The 20997-nt window shown below is 44.2% G+C and overlaps 1 protein-coding gene across 3 annotated transcripts in view; it reads left to right on the top strand.

The window, feature by feature from the left end:
• Appl (amyloid-beta-like protein) overlaps positions 1-20997 on the top strand; it is a 38847-nt gene that overhangs the window by 11983 nt on the left and 5867 nt on the right. Inside the window, exons 2-14 of one of the 3 annotated variants that reach the window (XM_070655219.1) lie at positions 8214-8267; positions 8693-8824; positions 10116-10242; positions 13772-13862; positions 14398-14528; positions 18426-18651; positions 18830-19040; positions 19333-19515; positions 19591-19662; positions 19737-19927; positions 20133-20233; positions 20324-20550; positions 20704-20850. In XM_070655219.1, coding sequence (XP_070511320.1) covers positions 8214-8267; positions 8693-8824; positions 10116-10242; positions 13772-13862; positions 14398-14528; positions 18426-18651; positions 18830-19040; positions 19333-19515; positions 19591-19662; positions 19737-19927; positions 20133-20233; positions 20324-20550; positions 20704-20850 — 1893 coding nt within the window. Of the gene's footprint in view, positions 1-8213; positions 8268-8692; positions 8825-10115; positions 10243-13771; positions 13863-14397; positions 14529-18425; positions 18652-18829; positions 19041-19332; positions 19516-19590; positions 19663-19736; positions 19928-20072; positions 20234-20323; positions 20551-20703; positions 20851-20997 lie in introns of all 3 variants that reach the window. The other 2 variants (XM_070655218.1, XM_070655217.1) reach the window with 2 other exon arrangements.

Raw genomic sequence — 20997 nt, 5'->3', positions numbered from 1 at the left:
CAACGAACTCGTGAAATATACCGGAAACTAAGATTATTAAGAAATACACAACGTGGAGGGCACATTTTCAACCTCTCACCGCGGTTGTTAATTCGCGCGTTACACGAAGGTGCATTTGACGTTTCTTATTCGGCCGAGTCGTGAGATTAATTGAGATTAGCCGAGATTTATCACCACAACCGCGATAACATCCGCGAGCATCAGATGACGTCATCGACGGTTTATGAGCGATAAATATAAAAAGGTATGTAATCATAACCGACGGATTTTATTCGACGCACGGCTTTCTTTTTCGTTATTTTTGAAGTTATCACGGCCGGCCGCGCTGGTAATATATATTTTGCAAAATGATGTCCGCGCGGGCAGTTATATTCATCCCTTTTTGGAAATAGCCATCGGTGACGCAGGCGAATGAAATTATAAATGAACGTATGAATAAGTTAGTCGCCCGTGCCATCGGTGGGTGATATTTTCGGCGTGGCAGAGACAAGTCAACAGGGCTGCGTTCTTGTTCGGCGACTCGATTTATTAGGATACCACCCCCTTCTCTATAGTTTTCCACGGGAGGCGGAGGATTATCGATTTTACGGGCGGGCGGTGACCACCGGTCGGAACGCGCTCCTCCGTGCCTCCGGTCCGGCGCGGAGGGTAAGAAACCTCGTGTTATATCAATTCAGCGGGTGCGCCGAGGGGGAGTCTTCCGTGTCCACTGAATTCCGCACACGTTTTTTAATAACTCGAGACGTGTCCCGACCCCTGGGTTCGGCGCCGTTCCCGCAAACGCTCGGAGCGTCACCATGGAGGAATCGCGAGACGGGTTTTGTCGCGACGCGCCAGCACTAAAAATAAGACGTTATTGATCGAGGTTACGCGACATTTTCCATAAAAACGGAAGGGGTAATGTTGGCGAAAATTTCTGGGTGGTTAAAGAAAAAAAGAAATCCAATTTTTCCAAGTCGGACTACATTTATTCGCACCGTTAATTTGCGCAGTAACAGCTATATGTATAACGATGTTAAGATTACAATCACTAAAGAGAAATCCTTTTGACATTAAATTTCCGCGCGGAAAAGTATAATCCATATACCTTTCGAGCGTACGCGGGTTCGTTTGCGAAATAACACGTATTTTATAAATATAAAAAGTTAAATAACAACGAGTAAAAAAAAGAAGTTGAAAAAAGACGAAGGGAGAGGAAGAGAGGTTGGAATAAAAAATGAGTTTTACAAGTACGTATAAATTTGCTATGAATAATTCAAATGGACGATCTCGGAATCAGATTTTTTTTTATTTCTCTTTTTTTTTATTTTATTTTCAGAGGAACCGGTTGTAATGAAAATACGTTTTTATTTATATTGTCATTCGGGTGGAAATACTCTTTTTTTTTTAATACCTTTTTGTTGACGAATACACCGGGAAGATTGACGCTTTTTAATATTGGCCCTCGATAAATAAGCTTTAATTTGAAATTCCATCGTAATTAAGCTGCTCTATAAATAGAGCACTGAATAATTGTTCCGGTATTAATTTTTCTCTCCGAGGCTTATGAATCCGCGAGCAGCTTTTTCATTTGCAATCGCGTATGGTTTGGATGCTGATGGAACGCCTCGGCATTTCGATCAGCCGGAGCATCCCGCAGATCTCACGTAACACGAGGGCGCCGTACGCCTTCCGCCAATTTCGTGGCGCTCAGTATTACAATGAGCCGTAATATTCTGCTTGAGCGCGTCTCGTGTTTCGAGGTAATGAATAAAAAATGAAGCGAATCGATCGCAGCTTGCGGCGCACGGCTCGGCTCGATGCGATTTCATTATTTCCTGGCGACGACGTTGCACGGGCACCGTCGGCGAGATCAAGGTTGCCACCGGGGTTTGTCGGCGATTAACCCTTTGTACCACCACTGTTCAGTACACTGAACACCGCTCTCCTTCATGCTTACAGTTTGATGACCACAAATATGGCTTTACATTCTTTTGATATGTTCGTAGTTGCTTAAAAAAATTTTCCACGATTTTTATTCACATTTAAATAGTTATAAATGAATTAACTTGGGAAAAAAAAAGATAGACAATTTTTTTTTTGTTAAAGAAATGATGGTTTTCGAGAAATATTTAAAATTGAAAACTGAAAGTAGTATTACTCATTGGTTTCTTTTCTTTTAAACCAATTTGTGTGGAAAATTTACTGCTTTTTGTATGGCATTTTTCAACCCGACGAACTTCAATAAAATTTTACTTAAGTATGTTAAATATTTTGCAAAAGGGCTAAAAATAGGGCGTTGTACGCGAGAAAGGTAAAGGTTTCGTCCGTCGGGGCTCGAGTGGATCGTGAGGCTCGCTCACAAGTTCGCCGGGTGGTCGGCTAGGGGTTGCGCGACGAGAGGGTTGGTTGATTTAATAACGCGACCCGCTCGGGTGAAACACCAGCCCGTCCAGCGCGAGTACCGATAACCACTACCATCGCAGTGGCACGTGCTAGGCCTCTTTCTGCGGAAGTGTTAGGGTGTGTCTCGTGCATATCGTCCGCAGCGAGTGTACTGTGTAGATCAATGGTTTCCAAACTGCTCGCAGTCCGAAAATTCCGTAAAAAAAAAGGCAGGCTTGTTAATTTAACCTTCAATGAAGTATTGAGTAACCCTGGACAGGTTTTGAATGTTAAAACTTTTTAAAATTTTCCTTTGTTTCTTTTTCTAATAATTCTTACCGTGTTTTTTTTCCCCTCTCTTATATTTGCAGTATAAATTGCAAAAAAATATTAAATAATTGATGCGTTAGATCCCAAGGTATATGTGGAAAGAAATGGAATTAGCTTCTCGAGACGTTCCACGCTTACTGTCGCCAGATATACGTTTAATCGAGATATTTTTTAATTACGCGCGAATTAATTTTCGTTAACATCGGCAATCTCGCTAAATTTCAACGGCATATTGGATTAAATTTTGAGTTAAATCCAAAACTCAGGAATTTTATTTAAATGTCAGCTTAATTTGCGGGGAAATTGTAACATAATTATACAAGCTGTTCGCCATAATTGCAAAAATTGGAAGGGTGGAAGACACTTAATGAGTTGAAAAAAAAGATCAATTGCGCGGATTAAGCGAGGGGGAATAAGAGAAAGTATTTCCATTTAGCATTTTGGATTACATCGAGGACTGCGATCAGTCAGATTTACTCTTGGCACGTCGAGACTTGCGGAAATTTTGGAGATGTGTCGCTTTTGCAGTTAGGTTGAATTTGAAGTTTCCAAATCTTCGAATTTTTCGATTCTCGAATTTTCCTCGAGCTTTCGCGAGGGCTTAAGTTTCTCAGCTTCCAGTTTTTTCGCGTCCGCGAACGATCGTTAGAACTTCCAAGATTTTTGCACCTTCAGACTTCGCGCTGGGCGGCCTCCCCTCCTGAATTTGCGCGAGCGCGCCGGGATATCAAAAAATAATTCGCGGAAAATGGCCGTAGAATAATGGCCTTGATTAAAATGTGCTCACCCTTGCGTAGCTGCGATTAATTTCGGGATTGCGCGCGATTCAATCAAGCGCCATTGTTTCTCGTGTTTGTTTAACCCAATGCCAAATTCACGCCCGGTAAAATCTACCAAATCGATAAATCCCGTTCTATTTGTCGTCCGCGAAGCGTATTTATTTTTCGGCGATGCGGAATTACCGTCTTCTCGTTAGCATAGGGCATCTAACTTTTATTCGTTCGGATGCATCGCTGCGCGTAGAAGTTAAAAAGAAATAATAATAATAAAAAAAAAGAAAAAAAAATAAGCTATAAAATAAGACGTGGCTTTTAAAGAGCTCTTTCTTACTTCCGAGAATATCTCGCCTTACATGAATGATTTTCGCCGAACGATAAGTTCGGAAAAAAAGGAGTAATATTCGATAAATACTATTTAAAAAATGAGGAATATAAGAAGTTGCCGAGCTTTCACGAACATAGTGTAATTATGATTAAAAATAAATGGAGGACGAGCTCTATTCCGGTAAACCCTCGAGGCAAATCACGTTGACGTTTACAGCTTATTTTTCCGGAAGAAAATCTCGTTTCCTGGGAGAACTAAAATTATTTTACTCGATGGAGGCCAATAAGAGTCAAATTTTTCAATTTTTTTCAAGTTTAGCGAGCCGTAAAGCCACCACCGCGCCTTCCCGTTTACAAAGAAAATTACACGGGTTACATCCTGCAAAAGTAAAACAAGCGGGTGGAACAAACTGCGGGAGCAATCGAATCGGGCATCGGCGAAATGATTCGTGCGAAAAGTGAGCCGATTAAGAGCGTATGTACTCGCGGGGGGCAATTAACAGAACCGACGTGGACGGCGCTTAATAAAATAATAAGCCGGCGAACAACGCGGCGGATAATTAGGTGTTCGCGCGACATGAAAGTTAAATATCGAATGCTTTCGCGCGCGCATTGAATTTTGGAACCGACCGGGCGTTTATTGGCCCTTTAGCGCCGTTTACGCGCATAAGGCGGAAACAAACTAGCGGATATTACGCATAATGGACGCTGATAGCAAAATCCGTTTTGTGAGAATGCAAATTCCAAATGGATCATTTAGATCGTTGATCGTGAACATTGTGCAAAAATTTTAGCGTCAAACTTTACTCACAACGAATGATGAGCAAGGAGATATTTAAATTTATTAATTTTTAACATAACAAAAAGTAACTTATACCGTATAAGTTGTAAAATATTTTATGCGGTGTGCGATTATTTTATGTCGTATCTTTTTTTTTTATTAGTTACGTACGCCGGAAGCCTGAATTTTATAAAAAAGAAAATATTATAAAGATCCACTTCAAAATAATCTCTTCCGAGCATAAAAAATAGGATGAGGAAACCACGTGCGCGCTCATCTCTCATCCCTCTTGTCGGTAATTGCACGACTCGACGCACATCGTATATGCGTGCGATATTTTCCCCGTTCCTTTGGCGCGCAGCTTTTTCCACCTACCCCTCCACCTCCTTCGCCTCGTTGAAAAGTGGTTTCCCGACTTTTTGCATCGAGGGGAGTTGGGGGAGGAAAGGGGGGAAAAATTCGATGCCGGAGATTGGAAGGCTCTTTGTGGAACGACTTGCCGCCGCCGTCTCGCTAATAACTGGGAGATAACAAGGAGATTCTGTTTATTCAGCGTGGTCTCTGTAACGCCGGTGCATGCCCCGCTTCTGTGAGATGCGCGTCAGCGTCGCGCGAGATGAAATCAAACGCCCGGTGTTTGCCCCGCGTCTACCTTTCGCGGCGGCCGATGTATCCTTCCCTCAAAGAAGAACAACGCGAGCTCCTTGAGCGAAAGATCCCTTTGTTAAAATTGTCGGATGTAAAGGTATCCCCTTCGCGTATCTTTCTTTTATTGGGCCAGCGCTCGCTCGTTGGGGTTTACTGGCACATTTCCGTCGTACGTGTATCGGAACTGAGCCGCGCGAAGTTCCAGGCGTACACGCAGCTTAATGCGCGGCTTTCTCCGGGGAATAGTTAGCCCGTATTACAGTTAGCGCAGTGTGCTACGTCGCACAAACCCCTAAATGCGCGGCGCTGAGGTGGTGTTGAGCAAGCCGCGGTGCCGACCGCACACGTCCCGGGAGATTCCGTCGCTGATATCTCCCAAGTAATTTCCGCTAACGAGGAAACCATTCCGAACGGAAAGTCGCGTTTTCGTGATAGAGGCAGACGGAGGCCGGTGGAAGAAAAAGGCACGTATATTGATATTCCAGCCGAGCAGCCGGGGATGTTATTTTAATGGAATCTTCACGTCACATGCCGTAGACAGACGCGTAATAAGCATAGCGATATATTCCACACTTTTTCGCAATCCCGATTACGGGGGCACGTTTATCCCGGCTTGAATCTTTTGAAATGCACGCTAATTTCTGGGAAACGTAGACTTATCGTCAGTTAAGTAAAAAGGAACGATGCGATGATCTACAATTCATTATCCGCAAATAGGTTCTATATATAATTCACCGATGCATTCGTGTCTTTTGAATTCATAGAAACGAACAAGAGGGAAATCAATTAAAAATAAAAAAAAAGGAAGAAGGAAAGAAAAACCATTTTTTTAATTTTTTTTTAATCATTTTATTCATCTTGAAAGTAGTTTCTGCTACATTGGCTAAGGTTTATAGACGACAATTTTACTACTCTATATCGCCGAACGAGACAATTTCGTGCAAAGTAATGAAGACCGCTTTATCGAACGACCTGGGCCGCAGGTGTTCAAGGTTACGAGCTTTTCGGGTTCAACCTTCCGCCGCGTAAAAGCGAACGTAAACCGCAGGATGCGCATATCGCCGACAAGTACACCGGGCACACATGAACACACCGTGTTCGACCAGTCGATAAGCCGGCCGCCGCAATCTGGGTGGCGATCATGCCGAACTCGGCAAGTGCCATTGCAGCGCGTCGATTTATCGGGGAATCAACAAAGCCACCTCTAATAGCCCCGCGATTAGAATCGCATGTCCACTCTCGCGAGATAGTGATAAAGGAAAAACAAAAAAAAAAACCCCCAAAAAAAAAAAATAGCACCGCGTAACATCTGCGATATCGAGATGAGCCCCAGGCTTTGTCATTTCCTAATAGTCCACGATACCTCCTCCCAACAGACAACTCCGACAGATGAAATTAATATGCTCCCAGCGGCGGCAAACGAGGAGCTTTACTGTCCGCAAGCACCTCCCGTGCCTCCTTGATGTGTTAGTGTATTAACCGGGGATCGTTCGTAATTATCGGACATTATCGAGTGATATAATTAGTTACTTGAGTATTATGGAACGACGTAATTACGTGACCACCTTCCCCCCTGGCGACTTCCTGCCGCGAATAGTTGCTTCCAGCTGCCACCGTCCGCGGAAATCAAATAAACCGGGGAGGCGCAATGACGGATGCGTGCAGTTTTTCCAATTGTCCGTGTCTCCTCTTCCGGGTGATATATCGACGCGCGAAATAACCCAGACCGCATTTGTTTTACTTCGTGTTCGGTAATCGACTTTTTTAATTTTTTTTTTTTATATTTTATTTTCTCCCCCTCTCCCCCTTTGCCGAAACACGCCTGCCTTTTTCGCAGGTAAAATATCGTCGCGGAAATAATTAAATTTAATTGGAAATTTAATTAGTAATTGAGAATAAGGAGGTTCCGGCGAAGGCCGAAGTTATTAAAGTGCCTTGAGAATTAATATTGGAATTTATGAGCCTTTCGCAATCGTACTCGGAGAAATAGAGTTGAAACGTAAATGAGATGTCATTCTTTTCTACAGTTGAGCTCTATATTAAAAGTCTTTTCGCTATTTCTCTCTCTCTCCCTCTTTCTCTCTTTCTCTCGGAGCAACACGAAACGTTCCCATTACAAGAATCTCGCTGCGAAAATGTTGACGTTTTAACGATTGGTTGAGATCACGGTGCACCATCGATCGGACAAAACGGGTTCGCGTCGTCATTTTTAACTCCTTTCACCTAAGTCAGGGAAAATTATCATCAGGTTTCTCTTTGTAAAATAATAGATTTGCCGACGAAGTGGAATTAGTTTCGCGTAAGTAGTCGGGCCAACTTAATTTGCGTTAAATAAGTAAAAGTGCATTAATATGAAAAGCCAAGTAATTACACACGTAAAGAATTAAATGTTCAAGTGAGCGGCAGGGCGTTCCCGTATTTTTTATTAATTTTTTTTTTTTTTTTTTTTTTTTGCTAACCATTCAAACGAACTTCCTCTCCCTATTTTCTCTCTCTCAGGGAAAATAATGTAAAGCTGTGCGAAGCGTTTGTGAGGCACAATCTGTCTTATATATAAATATTCATTGCATATTGGTCGATAAGCTCGGCGTCCATTACCTGGCAGGAAAGTTTACGTTTAGTGGAAGAAGAGAATAAGTAACAAAATAAATAATTAATAAAATAATAAATTAATAAAATAGTCACGTGGTAAAAATAATAAGCTTGAGCTTCTTTTCGCATATTTTTAGCTACTTACATCTGCTAAATACATTTCCTTTTCGCAAACGAGCTAAGCACTGGTTTTTTTTTTTCTTTCTTTTCTTCTTTTATCAAGCCGTCCCGTAAAGCGAATAAACTACTTGGCGCATTCCCTCCCGTCAAAGATTTAAATTTACGCGAGCAAGTATACGCTTTATCGGGGCGGAAAGCGTTTTAGCCGCCCCGTTTCCGCTTCTTCGGTCCACATACAGCCGCTCTCAAATGTTCTCTCTCACTTTGTGTTGCAGGCGGTGTCGGAGAGGCTCGAATTGGCACCAGCTGGCGGAAGATCAGAGCCTCAGGTGAGTATCCGTGAGAGACTTCGGGGTCTAGCCTCTCGCTTCTTTTCCGATGAGAACGCCGCGAAATTATACACTTGATGAAAATTCGCCGTTTACGAATTATATCTTTGTTCCCTTTTGCCCAAACAAAACGCTCCTCCCCAGTTTGATTTCTCCACTTAGGCCCCAAACTTCGAGTGCAAACTTTTCGAAATACGGCCAGCAGAAATAATTAAAAATATATTTATAAAAACGTAAAAAAGTTCGTTAAGATTATCGGTAATATTACCTTACCGAGGCTAGAATCAGTCCGTTATTTGAGACAACCTGTCCTCCCGTAAAGCGGAAGCGCTTCGACGAAGTCGCTGGCCGCGCCGAATTGCGCTCCCCGCTACCGGGAGGGTCAGCGCGACGCTTTTAATGACCCGTGTCTTTCCTCGACGAAGGTCGCCACCTTGTGCGAGCCCGGCGAGGTGTACCTTGCCCAGCACATGGGGGAGCAGGGTCGATGGGTCTCCTCGGCCGACAAGAAGAGCTGCATGACGGACAAGCTGGAGATCCTGGAATACTGTAAGAAGGTAAGGAAAAAAGTCTATAAGATCACGCAACCATTAAATTCTTTCACACGTATGACGCCGGTGACCGGCGCGTATAGTCGAGTACGAGTTTATATATAGCCCGTATAAATAGATATCTGACATTTTTCTGTTATCAAACTTTCGAGCTCTCCTCGACGTCGTTTCTCCGCCGCTCGGGGGCGAAAATACGGCGAGGGTGGGCGAGGCATATTAGGGGTGAGGGGTCGAACTTCGAAGTCGCCACTAGCCCGACTTAAACCGACTCGACTGACTATTTGGAGAGAAAATCGTACTCGCGAGTGAATTGTTAATTAAGGCCGGGGGTGTTATTTAACGTCGCACCCTGGCTAGCCTGCAGGCGGGATTAAGTCGTTTATAATCTTCCGGAGCCGCGTAAATCGAATTTTCATCCCTTCGTTGACGCGCCTCAGTTGCGACAAAACACAGAATTATGCGGTTCGTTACCTCTCCCGCCGCCTCCACCGTGAAAATAACGTTAATCTTCGCCGATGATTTTATTGCGCGAGATCGCGCCGGTCCACAATCGCCGCATCGCGAATTACGTCGCGTTTCGCTTAGATTTCTTCGCAATAATGTACAAGAGCCCGCTAGACATACCATTCGCGTGCTATTTAATCTTTCCTCGTCGACGATTTGCAAATATCCGCGTTAAATCAGTCCTCGGGAAATAAAAAGGCGAGACATTCCGAAAATGGAATTACTGTCGTCCCTTCTTCTTTTTTTTTTTTTTGAGCTACACAAAATTAATTTAGAAAAGTTCTTACAAATTAAATTCCAATTGGACTTAATAAAATTATGAACGTATGGCTCTTTTACTTTTTTTTCCTTCTTTCTCAATTCCTGTAAAGTACCACAAATTATAACAAACTTTTTTCTAAATGAGAATAAATTATAATAAACTTAGCGAGAATAAATTCTTAATGTCAATTTCCATTTCGAAATGAGACGGTGAAACATATTTCATTAAAATAAGTAGACCGCGCGGCTATCGATTCGCCGTTGAAATTAACGTTTTCGCGCAGCTCGGAATCTTATTATTAGATTTAATTCGCACGTTACGCGCCGCAAAATCGCTCGCGGGACAAGAACGTGTTTCTTGCGGTCTCTTAAACGGAGATTAAGTCGCCGGTTTGCGATAATCATAGGTTTGTGGGTGCGCGTGTGTGCTCGATAATTACATTCGGACGTAGATTGCAGACTTGGTCGAACCACCTGCTAATGTGGTGCTTACAGAGCCTTTTAATTCTTTTTTCTCCCCTTTTTTTTTTAGGCTTACCCGAAGAGAGACATCACCAACATCGTCGAGTCATCGCACTACGTACGGGTGAGCGGATGGTGCAAGCCCGGAAGAACCAAGTGCAAACTCTCCCGATGGGTCAAGCCATACAGATGTTTGGGTGAGTGACCATTTTAATACGATCTAACTTTACCGAGATATCGTTGCACTGAATATGGAAAACCTGACACGGCCAATACCGAGTGGCTATCAGCGTGAAAGGTCAAATTGCCGCCCCCTTTCATAGGATTAAGGATTAAGGGAATTCAAAAGCTTGTCCGCATTACCACCTACTCGTTCCACTGAATTCTTTCTCCGCGGAAACACACTCGTATTAGCTTTATGAAATTTTAAATCCGTGCACGCGATTAAAGTACATGAGGGGAGAGAGAAGGAGAAGGGAAAGGGGCACTTTGGTCAATTTGATACGAAATATACCGAGTGAAAGATACAAAAATACGCTCGCTGCGTAGGCGTGGTGAAAAGGTCGCGCCAAATTTTTTTCGAATATCCGTAACGCGGGGCTGATCTTTTTCGGCGGAAATAAAGCGGTAATCTGTCACGGATTTTGCGAGACACGTAAAACCGCGGACTGCCTGAAACGGGATGCCGAAATCAATATAATATAATAATGTAACTGTCAGCATATATGTCGATACCGTCGGGGCCGGATTTCTGTTTACGACAATGTAATATGGATCTCAATCTCAATATTCGCCGCATCGGTGGTGCGTCAGGCTGATAGCGGGCTGCCATAACAACGGACCCGACAGTCGTAAAATTCCTCGGGAAAATTTCACGGTAACGAGATAACCGGCTGCGAGATAGCGTTAAAGGGGGTTTGGCCGGCGCGGCAATTTTTCAACCAGAATTTATGGCGTCCAATTTGATTTGCAAAGTGTTGCGCGTATTATTAATGAATAATAATTGAGATCGTTAGTCCCGGGAGCTTCAAGGGCCGCGACAAAAAGCAGAAGGCCACCGTCCGTGCGGTGGAGTCTCAAAGACGTAAAGAAACGCGAGCGATCGCGGCCGAAGAGAATTTTCTCGTCTGAAACGGTTACGATCCAGGTGGTAGGATTTTTTGTTCCGACAGTCTTAAACGTTTCGATTCACGGGCCTAGACCTGGAAATTGAAAAGTGAGTGTCGATCGCTAACGCAGCAACGGCGAGATCGATCTCCGGCGGCGGAGATTTAGTTATAAATTTCGCGGGACGGCCGATCTGCTCCGGACGGTAGAATTCAATTTGTAGAGTCAATACGCCGTGTGTGCAACGGACAACGCGATATCTGCTGTCGGGCTGTTCGCCCACCTGCCTTCCTGATCATCCTTTTTATTGCGCGCGGAAGAACGAAGGGACTATCGCGAACGTGACGTCGCGCAGCGGCAGAATTCAAGATCGCACTTACTTTCTTTCTTTTTCTCTTTCTCCTCCCCCTTCCGCGACTATTTTTTCCTCCTTTCTTTTTCTTTTTTTTTCTTTTTTTTTTTCTTTTTTTTTCTTTTCGCGTATGAGCGCTCTCGAAACAAGTATCTTCTCGAAACAATTGTATCTTTATTGTAACTCTCTCGTCCATGCGATCGAGTGATTCGGGAGGAGAGCGATGGGAAAAGTGAAAGAGTAGATTCGCAATTTATTAAGTCCATTTTATATACGGCGTTAATTAAAGTGGACTCCCGTGAACTCGCGGGAACTCCGCGAGTTTGCAGAAGAATACTTAATGCGGAATATTCTAAATCGAGGAGCACGACAGGCTTGAAGAAACGTTAAGAGAAACGTGAGATATTCATTAAGATGGCGGAAGAATGTGATAAATTCGCGCCGAGAGCGTCTCGCCGCGCTGCATAGTGTAGGACTTTATTTTATTTTCAACGGAGGTTTAACGGAATTTTCATTAGCGCGGGGGAATATATTTAATTGAAGACCGTGGGGCACCGCGGCAAAACAAGTACGATGATTTTCTTCAAAGAATTCCCTTTTCGATTCATTTCGAATTCATCTTACGAGATATCCCATCGAGAACTTGATTCGACTGCGGCGAGCGCATCTTAATGCGTGTAAATCGCGTAAAGTCCGACCGACGTCGACGTGGAATGCTGGCGACTTGCGCAATTTCGGTTTGCGCCAGCTGCGTTCGAATTGACCCAAAATGCAATTGCCTGATTTTAGAAAAATCGGTCGTCGTCTGAAATTTGTCGGAAACCGGAAGACATTGATTAAATAATTAAATTTTTATCAGCTTTCATTACGTGACTTCTGCCCCGCCGGCTTTTGTAGGGAAAAAATAAAAAGAAAAATAAAAAAGAAAAAAAAAAAACGATACGCGAGTACGCTCAGTGGAAACGAACGAGTGGTTAATACCCTCGAAGAGTCTGCGTGACTAGTTCTATTGATCAGAAGTGGTGAACGTACCGATGCGTCATCCGGTAGACGCATTACGCCCGTCTCTTCTCTCTTCTTTTTCCTTTTGCACGGTCTCCCGTCATAAAAGAAGTTCATAAAACCACCGGGCATTTAAACGAATACACGATTGAAAAATTGTTATCCTTTTTGTTCCGCGCTCCTACGTCGCGCTCGCGTGGCTTTAACATAAATTATTCGCACGTGCCGTGCCACTTACACGCGTGCATAAAATGTTTCCCGGGCATAAATATTTTCAGGAGCAAGATTCCCTCCCCCGATAAATCTTTAGGGAAACTTCCAGGAGAAGCTGAGCCATTACTGTGCCGAAACTTTTTAATATTCATCATTAACCGACTCGATAATTAAACTCGGAATTAAAATTCTGCGGGAGCGCTCTTGAATTTGAATGAAAATAAAATCCCGTTATTTGCTTATATATTTCACGGCAGACTTGATTCGAGAAAAGAATTTCTCGTCTTTAATTAGTTATTATTTGGAGATTATTACTGGCTTTGTCATTTCGGTTTAGAAGGGGAAAAAAAATCCAGCGAGACAGAGAACGCGTTCAATCGTATCGCCTAAATTTATTCTAACTCCATCAAAAAATCTTTCTTTATCGAGTTGGAGGATCTGCCGGCTGAAACTGCAGATAATAATTCCTGAACGAACGGAATACGAAAAGCTCAATATGACGAATCTAGAAATGCAATAATATGAAATTAAAGTATCGATCGCATGAGATTTTATTTTAGATGAGCACGTATGAAGTTCTACAAATCTCTTATACGCGAGTTCGCTATTGATTTCAGACCTTTCATACATCTCGATATATGCGCGCAGGTGTATAAATAGTTATCGGCGAAGATTCGTGCTTTGGCTGACAATATAATTCGTCGCAATATAATTCATAGACGGTTCTTTCTGCAGCGAGTGAACGAGAGATAAAGAAAGAGAGAAAAAAAGAAAAGAATTATGTCGCTGAACAGAAATAGCGAATAAAAATTATTAAACGCCGCGCGGAAAATAATTGAAATAAAATGATCCATAAGGGTCCAAAACTCTTAGAAGATTACACGCTCCCCGCTCGTGTATGAAACAATAATTGCGCTGATTTAAGTATCTCTAAGCTTCAGTCCGAGAACTAATTTCCTATTCGGTGTAGCGACCCGCGATCTTTGCCGGTTTAATCGAGCCTTCACGGTGAGTTCGAGCCACCGTAATATTGTGCCGTTTTCTACTTTCAGAGGGGCCATTCCAGAGCGACGCACTTCTCGTGCCAGAGGGCTGTCTCTTTGATCATCTTCATAATCAAACAAAATGCTGGGAGTCTCACAGGTAACGAGCGCACGTGTATCCGCGCCAAACGGAATTAATTCTCGAGTCAACTCGGATGTATTATTTACAATATCGCGTTTCGTCAAAGTAATCGAGCGATTCGCAAAAGATAGAGCTCGAGCGGGCGCGGCGCCCTACGTTTTTTTTTTTCCCCCCGCAAGGTCCGCACCGAGAGAGAACCCCCGGCGTGTTTGATCCGCTAATCGAATTAATTCCTACCGGCTCGTACTATTTGTTCACTATTTACGTCGCGAACTTATTACCGCCTCTCGCTCATTTTATTACATTTACCCGCTGCCTTGTCGCACAATTACGGGGCCGCATTTAATTACTTCGCTAATGAGTGACGTAATCTAGTCGCCCCCGTTATTTGCGCGCCTATTTCGTACCGATAAGCGAGATAAACGCGACGCAGTTCTCTCTCTCGCGGCGCGCGAATGTCGTTGTCAGAGACCGTTTATCGCGCGGCGAATCGAGAGCGAAGTCTCTCGAGCAAACGTCGCCCGCCCTGCATCAAGTGGATTCGCATTTTCAGATGGAACGCCACGGCGGCGGAGACTTGCCGGGAGCGGAACATGAATCTGCGTAGCTTCGCGATGCTGCTGCCGTGCGGGATATCTCTCTTCTCCGGCGTCGAATTTGTATGCTGCCCGAAACACCTGAAAGGTACGTAACGTACGTACGCTCAGCCTTATCACCATTCATTCGTGTTCTCATTTCACGCGGCGAGCATCGCGCCGCGAGAAGACGCCGCGAATCTCAACGCTGTACCCTCGCGAAACGAGGGAAGGAGAGCCGGGACGGAGGCGACGGGCGCAGAGCGAGCACGGGAAAGAGAAACCCGTCGCCGTATTTTCGTATTCGCGAGAAACCGCGCCGGCACACGGCGTTCATCTTCATGCATATTCTATCGGCGCGAACGTTTCGCTGCGTCCGCATCTCCATACCGTGACATCCTTCCCAGACGACGCGAGCGAGCTCGGGTGTCTTCTTGGCGCGAGGTCATTTTACCGTAAAGTGGAAATACTTGTGACGATCTTATTTCGTGATTTAACACGCGACTGCCGGGCCCCGTCTTTTGTTGGGTACACGCTCGCCTTTCGACGTAATGAAATTAAACTGCATTTCAGAGCGATTCTTTCACCCGAAGCCTGCAGATAAAATGGTAATTTTTAATTAAAAAAGGAAAAAAAAAAAATAAATATTGAACGTTACGAAAAAGGAAATGGAAGTCCGAGTGCGCGTTTCCGAAGGAATTCATGGCAACGGCATTTCCTTGAAATAAGATCGTCGTACTGTATCGCTCTAATTAATTATTAATTAATTATTTTATTTGTTGTTAATTGATTATTTATTAATTGTTAATTAATTGTTAATTAATTGTTCAGTTAGCTCGTTACACCAAAGAAGTAACGGAAAGTTAAAAGCGACCCCGTCGGAGATCCCCTAATCACGGCACTCGCCCTCATTGTTTGCTTTCCTAAGTATTATTGCATCCAGCGCACACCCTCCTTTACATTTGCAAGCTCGCAAGCTTTCGTACGATCCCCTGTTACTCGATTTTTCGTTTTGATACCGGCGCCCACTATTATTTCTTCGCTCTTTGTCACTTTTTTTTTCTTTTATTTTGTACAGCGGAACGATTAATGGAACGCGTGTCTATCAAAAAGCATATCGGGAGAGAAAAGACGGCGAGGCATGAATATTTACGACGAATTCGCCGCGTATTTATTGCATAGCGGAAATATCCAGCGTTCACGCTGTTCGTTTCCAATCGACTGTAGCAAGGAACAAAGAGGAAAAGAGGGGAAAAATAGAGAAAAAGAGAGAGAGAGAGAGAGAAAGAAAGGTAAAGGGAGAGAGAAAGAAAGGATGACTATAGAAGGGTGCAAAGAGGGTGTATTAAGCGAGAGGTGCCACCTACTTCGCCTCGTCTCCTTCCTCTTGTTTCAGCGCCCCGAATGGCTTGTGCCACCCTCCGCAAGCTCTATCTTTCTCTTTCTGTCCCGTTTGTTCTGTCTTTCTCTCTCTCTCTCTCTCTCGCTCTCTCTTTCTCTACGCGTTCTCTATATATACATCTCTCTTTCTCGTCCTCATCGCAAGCTCTCTTGTCTTCTCTCTCCCTCGTGCAATCAATAACGTTCGCCGTCGACGTTCCCGACGACTGCGCAACGTAACACGCCGTGGCTTTCGGCGTCGCTGCGCAACTTTTCTTTTCCTGTACACCGCGTACATAATAGGCTTGATTAGCGCACACGCGAGGGATGTATGTTTCCCCTGGGTTGTGTGCCTATGTTACGCACCACCCGCTTTGTATCCCGGGCTCCATTATTTTCAACACAGGTAATGTAACTTTGGGGGAGAACGACGCGTCGCCCGGAAGATGAAAAATGGACTGCGCGACGGTAGTTCTGGAACTATAATCAGCATCCGGGTTCGTAAACGCGATCGCTAGTTTAAAATCGATCGGTCGGCTAATCGATTGTACCCTGGGCGAATTGAAATTCCACTTTCGCGAAACATGTACGTGCCTTCAAGTGAAGAGAAGACCGGCTTACGGTAGATCGGGATGATAATCTTGCGATAAGGTCAAATCGTTAAAGACGAGAAATTGGAAACTGAGATTGCCACCCTTCCCAAAACACACGACTCGTCGCTTCGGCAGACGTCCCATGAGCTTCCGGTTAGAGTTATTTCCGTAAACCTGGCAATCGATATCTCATTTGTTAGACCCGGGTATTAATGGATCTGTTTGCCAGAGTGGATGAATTACGATGAGCAAAATATCCGCGACTCGAAGCCCGAATATTTTAGAGGCGCGCGACGTCTGAATTCACAGAGTGTCCCGGTCTCGCTACTTTTCGTTATTGACACTGATAAGCATTGTAAACCGCCGGCTGTCCCTTTCTACAAATCTCTCGCGAGGAATCCATAATTCCGCGACGAGCGATCGCGACGCGAGATATATCCCCACCGGTGAAACTGCCAACGCGTGCAGTTATCGTGTATCTATCGCGTGACCCAGATAAAAGGACGACGTAGGAAGACATGGTCAGGTGAAGCTTTTGTCTGCCGCAGCAGAAGTCGAGGAGTCGTCTCATCAGCGGCCCTATTCTCAACGAACGCGACACGTCTCTCGAGAATCTAGTTAGCCAAGATGCGTCCCGCCTCCCTCCGGTAACTCCGAATTAGAATTACTTCGCTGAAAAGATGCGGAATATCGGGATGGGAATTAACAAAATGCACTTCGCGTAGTTAAAGCGGGACATTTCGCGAGTAGCAGTTTTCTCCTCCCCCTTCGGCCGTGTTAATTCTGATTCAGAGCCCCCGAGTGCCGATTGCGACATGTTCAATTGTGACGTCGGGAGCGAGTGAAATAAAATTGAATTAAATCGAATAAGAAGATACCTGGGTGGAAGCACACTTTAGACTACTTCCGCGCACTTGTAAAATGTATCGAGAACTAACTTAGTCTCTTGATCGTGTGCGGATAACGTTTATAGACGCATAACATAATTTATTATATCTCGTGGTAAATTATCTTTTTTTTTTCTTTTTTTTTTATGAAGATATCTTTTTGATATTGACTTGAGAATGGCATGCAAGATCTTTCGCTAAATTATATCTCGCTTCTGACATCACGATTCGAGCATGTCTGCATTAAGTAGTCGGGAGATTTTTTTTTTCTTTTTTTTTTTTTTTTTCTTTTCTTTTTCTTTTCTTTTCTTTTTTTTTTTTTTTTTTTCTAAATATCGTAACTTGCTTTTTGCTCATTAAATCTCTATCATCTTCTTCCTGATTAATCAACTAATTACTTCTTTTACAGGATAAATATTCATCCTAGACAACGTTTCGCTGTTTAGCTCGGTGTCCGTTTACCTCGGAGGAACCGAGATTGCGTCTCCATCACGAATCATGCCCACGAAATCGCAATTACGTTGTCGCGCCGCCGTTCTTTCCCGCGGATATTAATAAATAATCAAGCGAATCGGTGACACCGGCAGTGTATCACTGGCGCGCGCATTGATTTAGATTATGGGCCAGAATTCCGCGGAGCTATCTGTGGCTAGCCCAATCCCGTCCATTTACTATTCAAACAATGGCAGTCGATATACTGGAATGTGCGCGCAAACAGGAATTCCAATAATTGCACCTACCGCGTTACGTACGCGATACGCGTGTGTACGTGCCGCCGAATCGTTAACGTTGAAGGAAACAGGGGGAAAAAAAAAAGTAGACACGCATCAGTCAAAAATGAACGCAGTGGTGCAGCAGTGTTAACTTCCGTTATCGCGATCGACTTAAGACGCGTAAAAAGCATTCGAAACGACGGCCGATTTTGCAGGCAAAAGGTGGCTAGATCCGCGGCAGCGAAAGAGGCGCTAATTAAATTATTTCTGTTTCCTTCCTTTTTACGCAGGTTTCCGCGTTGGACGCAGACACGCCGGTGAATCTATTTTCAGAACCAATTTGCCATCATTATACGCTTCGCGCACTTATGTAACGATGAATCACCATCGAGCTCAAGTGCTACGAGGAATAATGCGTGAATTACCTTTGCAGAGAACGTGAAGGTGAAGAAGCCGATCGATCTGCCCATACCGAAGAGCATGGATGACGATCTTGACGAGGATGAGGACGATATCGATGACGAGGATGACTTGGACGGCGACACCGAGGACGAGGACAACTCCGACGGCGATCTCGAGGACATGCTGAGCAATCAGCCTGACGAGGACGAAAGCGAGGAGGAGTACGACGATCTCGACGATTACGACACGACTACTAGGTAATTGAAACGACACGGGCGTCTTTGCGTTATTTTATTTAAAGAGCAATTAAATTAGTTCATTAAACCGTTTCTTTGTTCGTTAAAGTAAAACAATTAATTTATTTGAAGCTTCTGCTGGCTTGATCGCCAGGTCCGCCTTGGCGTACATACTTATGAGTCTGTTGATAAAAATTAGCCGGCCGTCGACGACCGTTTCAACAACGGAGAAGGCCAAGCAGGACGCCACGGCGATGCCACTTCCGGTTAGCACGAGCACGCAGCAGCCCTCTCAGCCGCAGAGCACTCCCGATCCTTATCTGACGCACTTTGATCCGCGATCCGAGCACCAAAGCTACAAGCAGGCTCAGATGCGACTTGAGGAGGTGCACAAGGAGAAAGTTACAAAAGTAAGTTCGGTTAATCGCAACGAGAGGCTGGTGCTATAATTTTTATTTCGGCGAAGCACCGCGAATCTTGATCGCATCGACTATTCCGATCGCTCTACTTTTTCTTGCCTATATTTCTGAATCTAACGTATCAATTTTAAAGCTTTTTATAAGGGTCAGTTTTGTAACACGTCTAAAATATTATATTTGAGAAAATAAAAAACGGAGAAACAGGACCTTTTCGGGAGGGAGGAAAGAAAAAATTTCACCGCGGGACTTTGGTGTCGAAATCTTTGTGCTACAACGCTTTCAGGTGATGAAGGATTGGAGTGATCTCGAGGAAAGATATCAGGACATCAGGGCCCACGATCCCGTCGCCGCGGACGCCTTCAAACGTTGGATGACGGCGCGGTTCCAGGAGACGGTCGCCGCGCTCGAGGAGAGCGGCGCGGCGGAGAAACATCAATTAAGCGCGATGCACCAGCAAAGAGTGCAGGCACGTGAAAAACTTTCTTTAATGATAATCTCTTCGCTAAATAAATTAAGTCTAATAATAATCGTTCCTTCGCAGGAGGCGGTTAAGCAGAGAAACGAGGAAGCTATGTCATGTTATACAGCGGCACTCGACGAAACGCCACCGAACGTAAGTTTTCGTGTCTTATACGTGTGTATATCTTTACCCATTGTCTTAACGATCGGTTCACGTTTTTTTTTTAGATGCACCGAATTCAAAAATGCCTGCAAAAACTACTGCGAGCCCTTCACAAGGACAGGCACCACACAATAGCCCATTACAAGCACCTTCTCGACAGCAGTTTGGAACAGGCGCAGCGGGAGAAGCCGGCCACTCTTGAGCATCTGGCGGAAATTGATAGGATCACCAATCAGAGCCTCTTGATGTTAGAACGGTAAAATATCTTTCAAACGTTTCCCCTCTTACTTTTAACGTACCGAACACACGCCATGGTCCTCGCGATACGTTGCACACGATGCGGTTAACGGCCACAGCTAGCAAAACGATTAGAGACTCATTTTTTCTTTTCTTGTGTTCAGATATCCGGACCTAAGCGCGAAGATCGGCCGTCTCATGGACGATTACGTTTTGGCCCTCAGGAGTAAGGATGAAACTCCGGGACTGCTGCTGGCGATGACGCGCGAAGCTGAGGCGGCCATTCTGGACAAGTACCAGGCCGATGTCGCCAGCAAACAGCAAGGTATTTATTTTTCGAAGCACTTGCGGCGGACTTTCGAAAAATATTTCCACGAACGAGCATTGAACTTCGTCTTAACGTTGGATCCTGCAGAAAAGGAACATCAAAAGCAGCTTGAGCGAGCGCGCAAGGAACAACGCAAGGCAGAACGTGGCGAGCTGCGCACGGAGCAGGAACAACACGAGGAGAGCGATTCGGCAATCGACACTAAGGACATTCCTCAACAACCAGAGCAACCGGCAGCGGTTGCCGCCATGCACAATGAAGGAGTTGTCAGAGCAGCTCACAGCATGACTCATGACGTTTCTCATTCCGAGCCAGTAAGAAAATTTATTTTAACTATCGTACTTAATTCTGCTATTTCTTATTTATTATTTTATTACCATGGTTCTCTAATATTGCGATAAAAAAAAGTGAGAGAGAAAATATTTTTATGTTCTCCCTTATAATCTTTGAATTTAATAATTTCACAGAGTTATTCCGTAAGGCGAGAGGCGTATCATAGAGAGAGTCGATCCGTTTATTTCACACTCGCATTCGCTGGTATAGCACTCATGGCGGCTGCAGTCGTTGGTGTCGCAGTGTTCAAAAGACGCAGCGCGAGAAGCCCTCACAGCCAGGTACATTGTTATATTAATAATTATATTATATTTCTTGACTTTATAACGATCTTATCATACTTTATGTGGGAAGTAGATCGAAAAGAAAAAAACTAAAATATTTGTTTAAAAAAAAATTAAAAACTTTTATTAAAAAGATATTTTACA

Source organism: Cardiocondyla obscurior, linkage group LG04, assembly GCF_019399895.1.
Source record: "Cardiocondyla obscurior isolate alpha-2009 linkage group LG04, Cobs3.1, whole genome shotgun sequence".
NCBI lineage: Eukaryota > Metazoa > Arthropoda > Insecta > Hymenoptera > Formicidae > Cardiocondyla > Cardiocondyla obscurior.
This window is presented reverse-complemented; position numbering and strand designations above follow the sequence as displayed.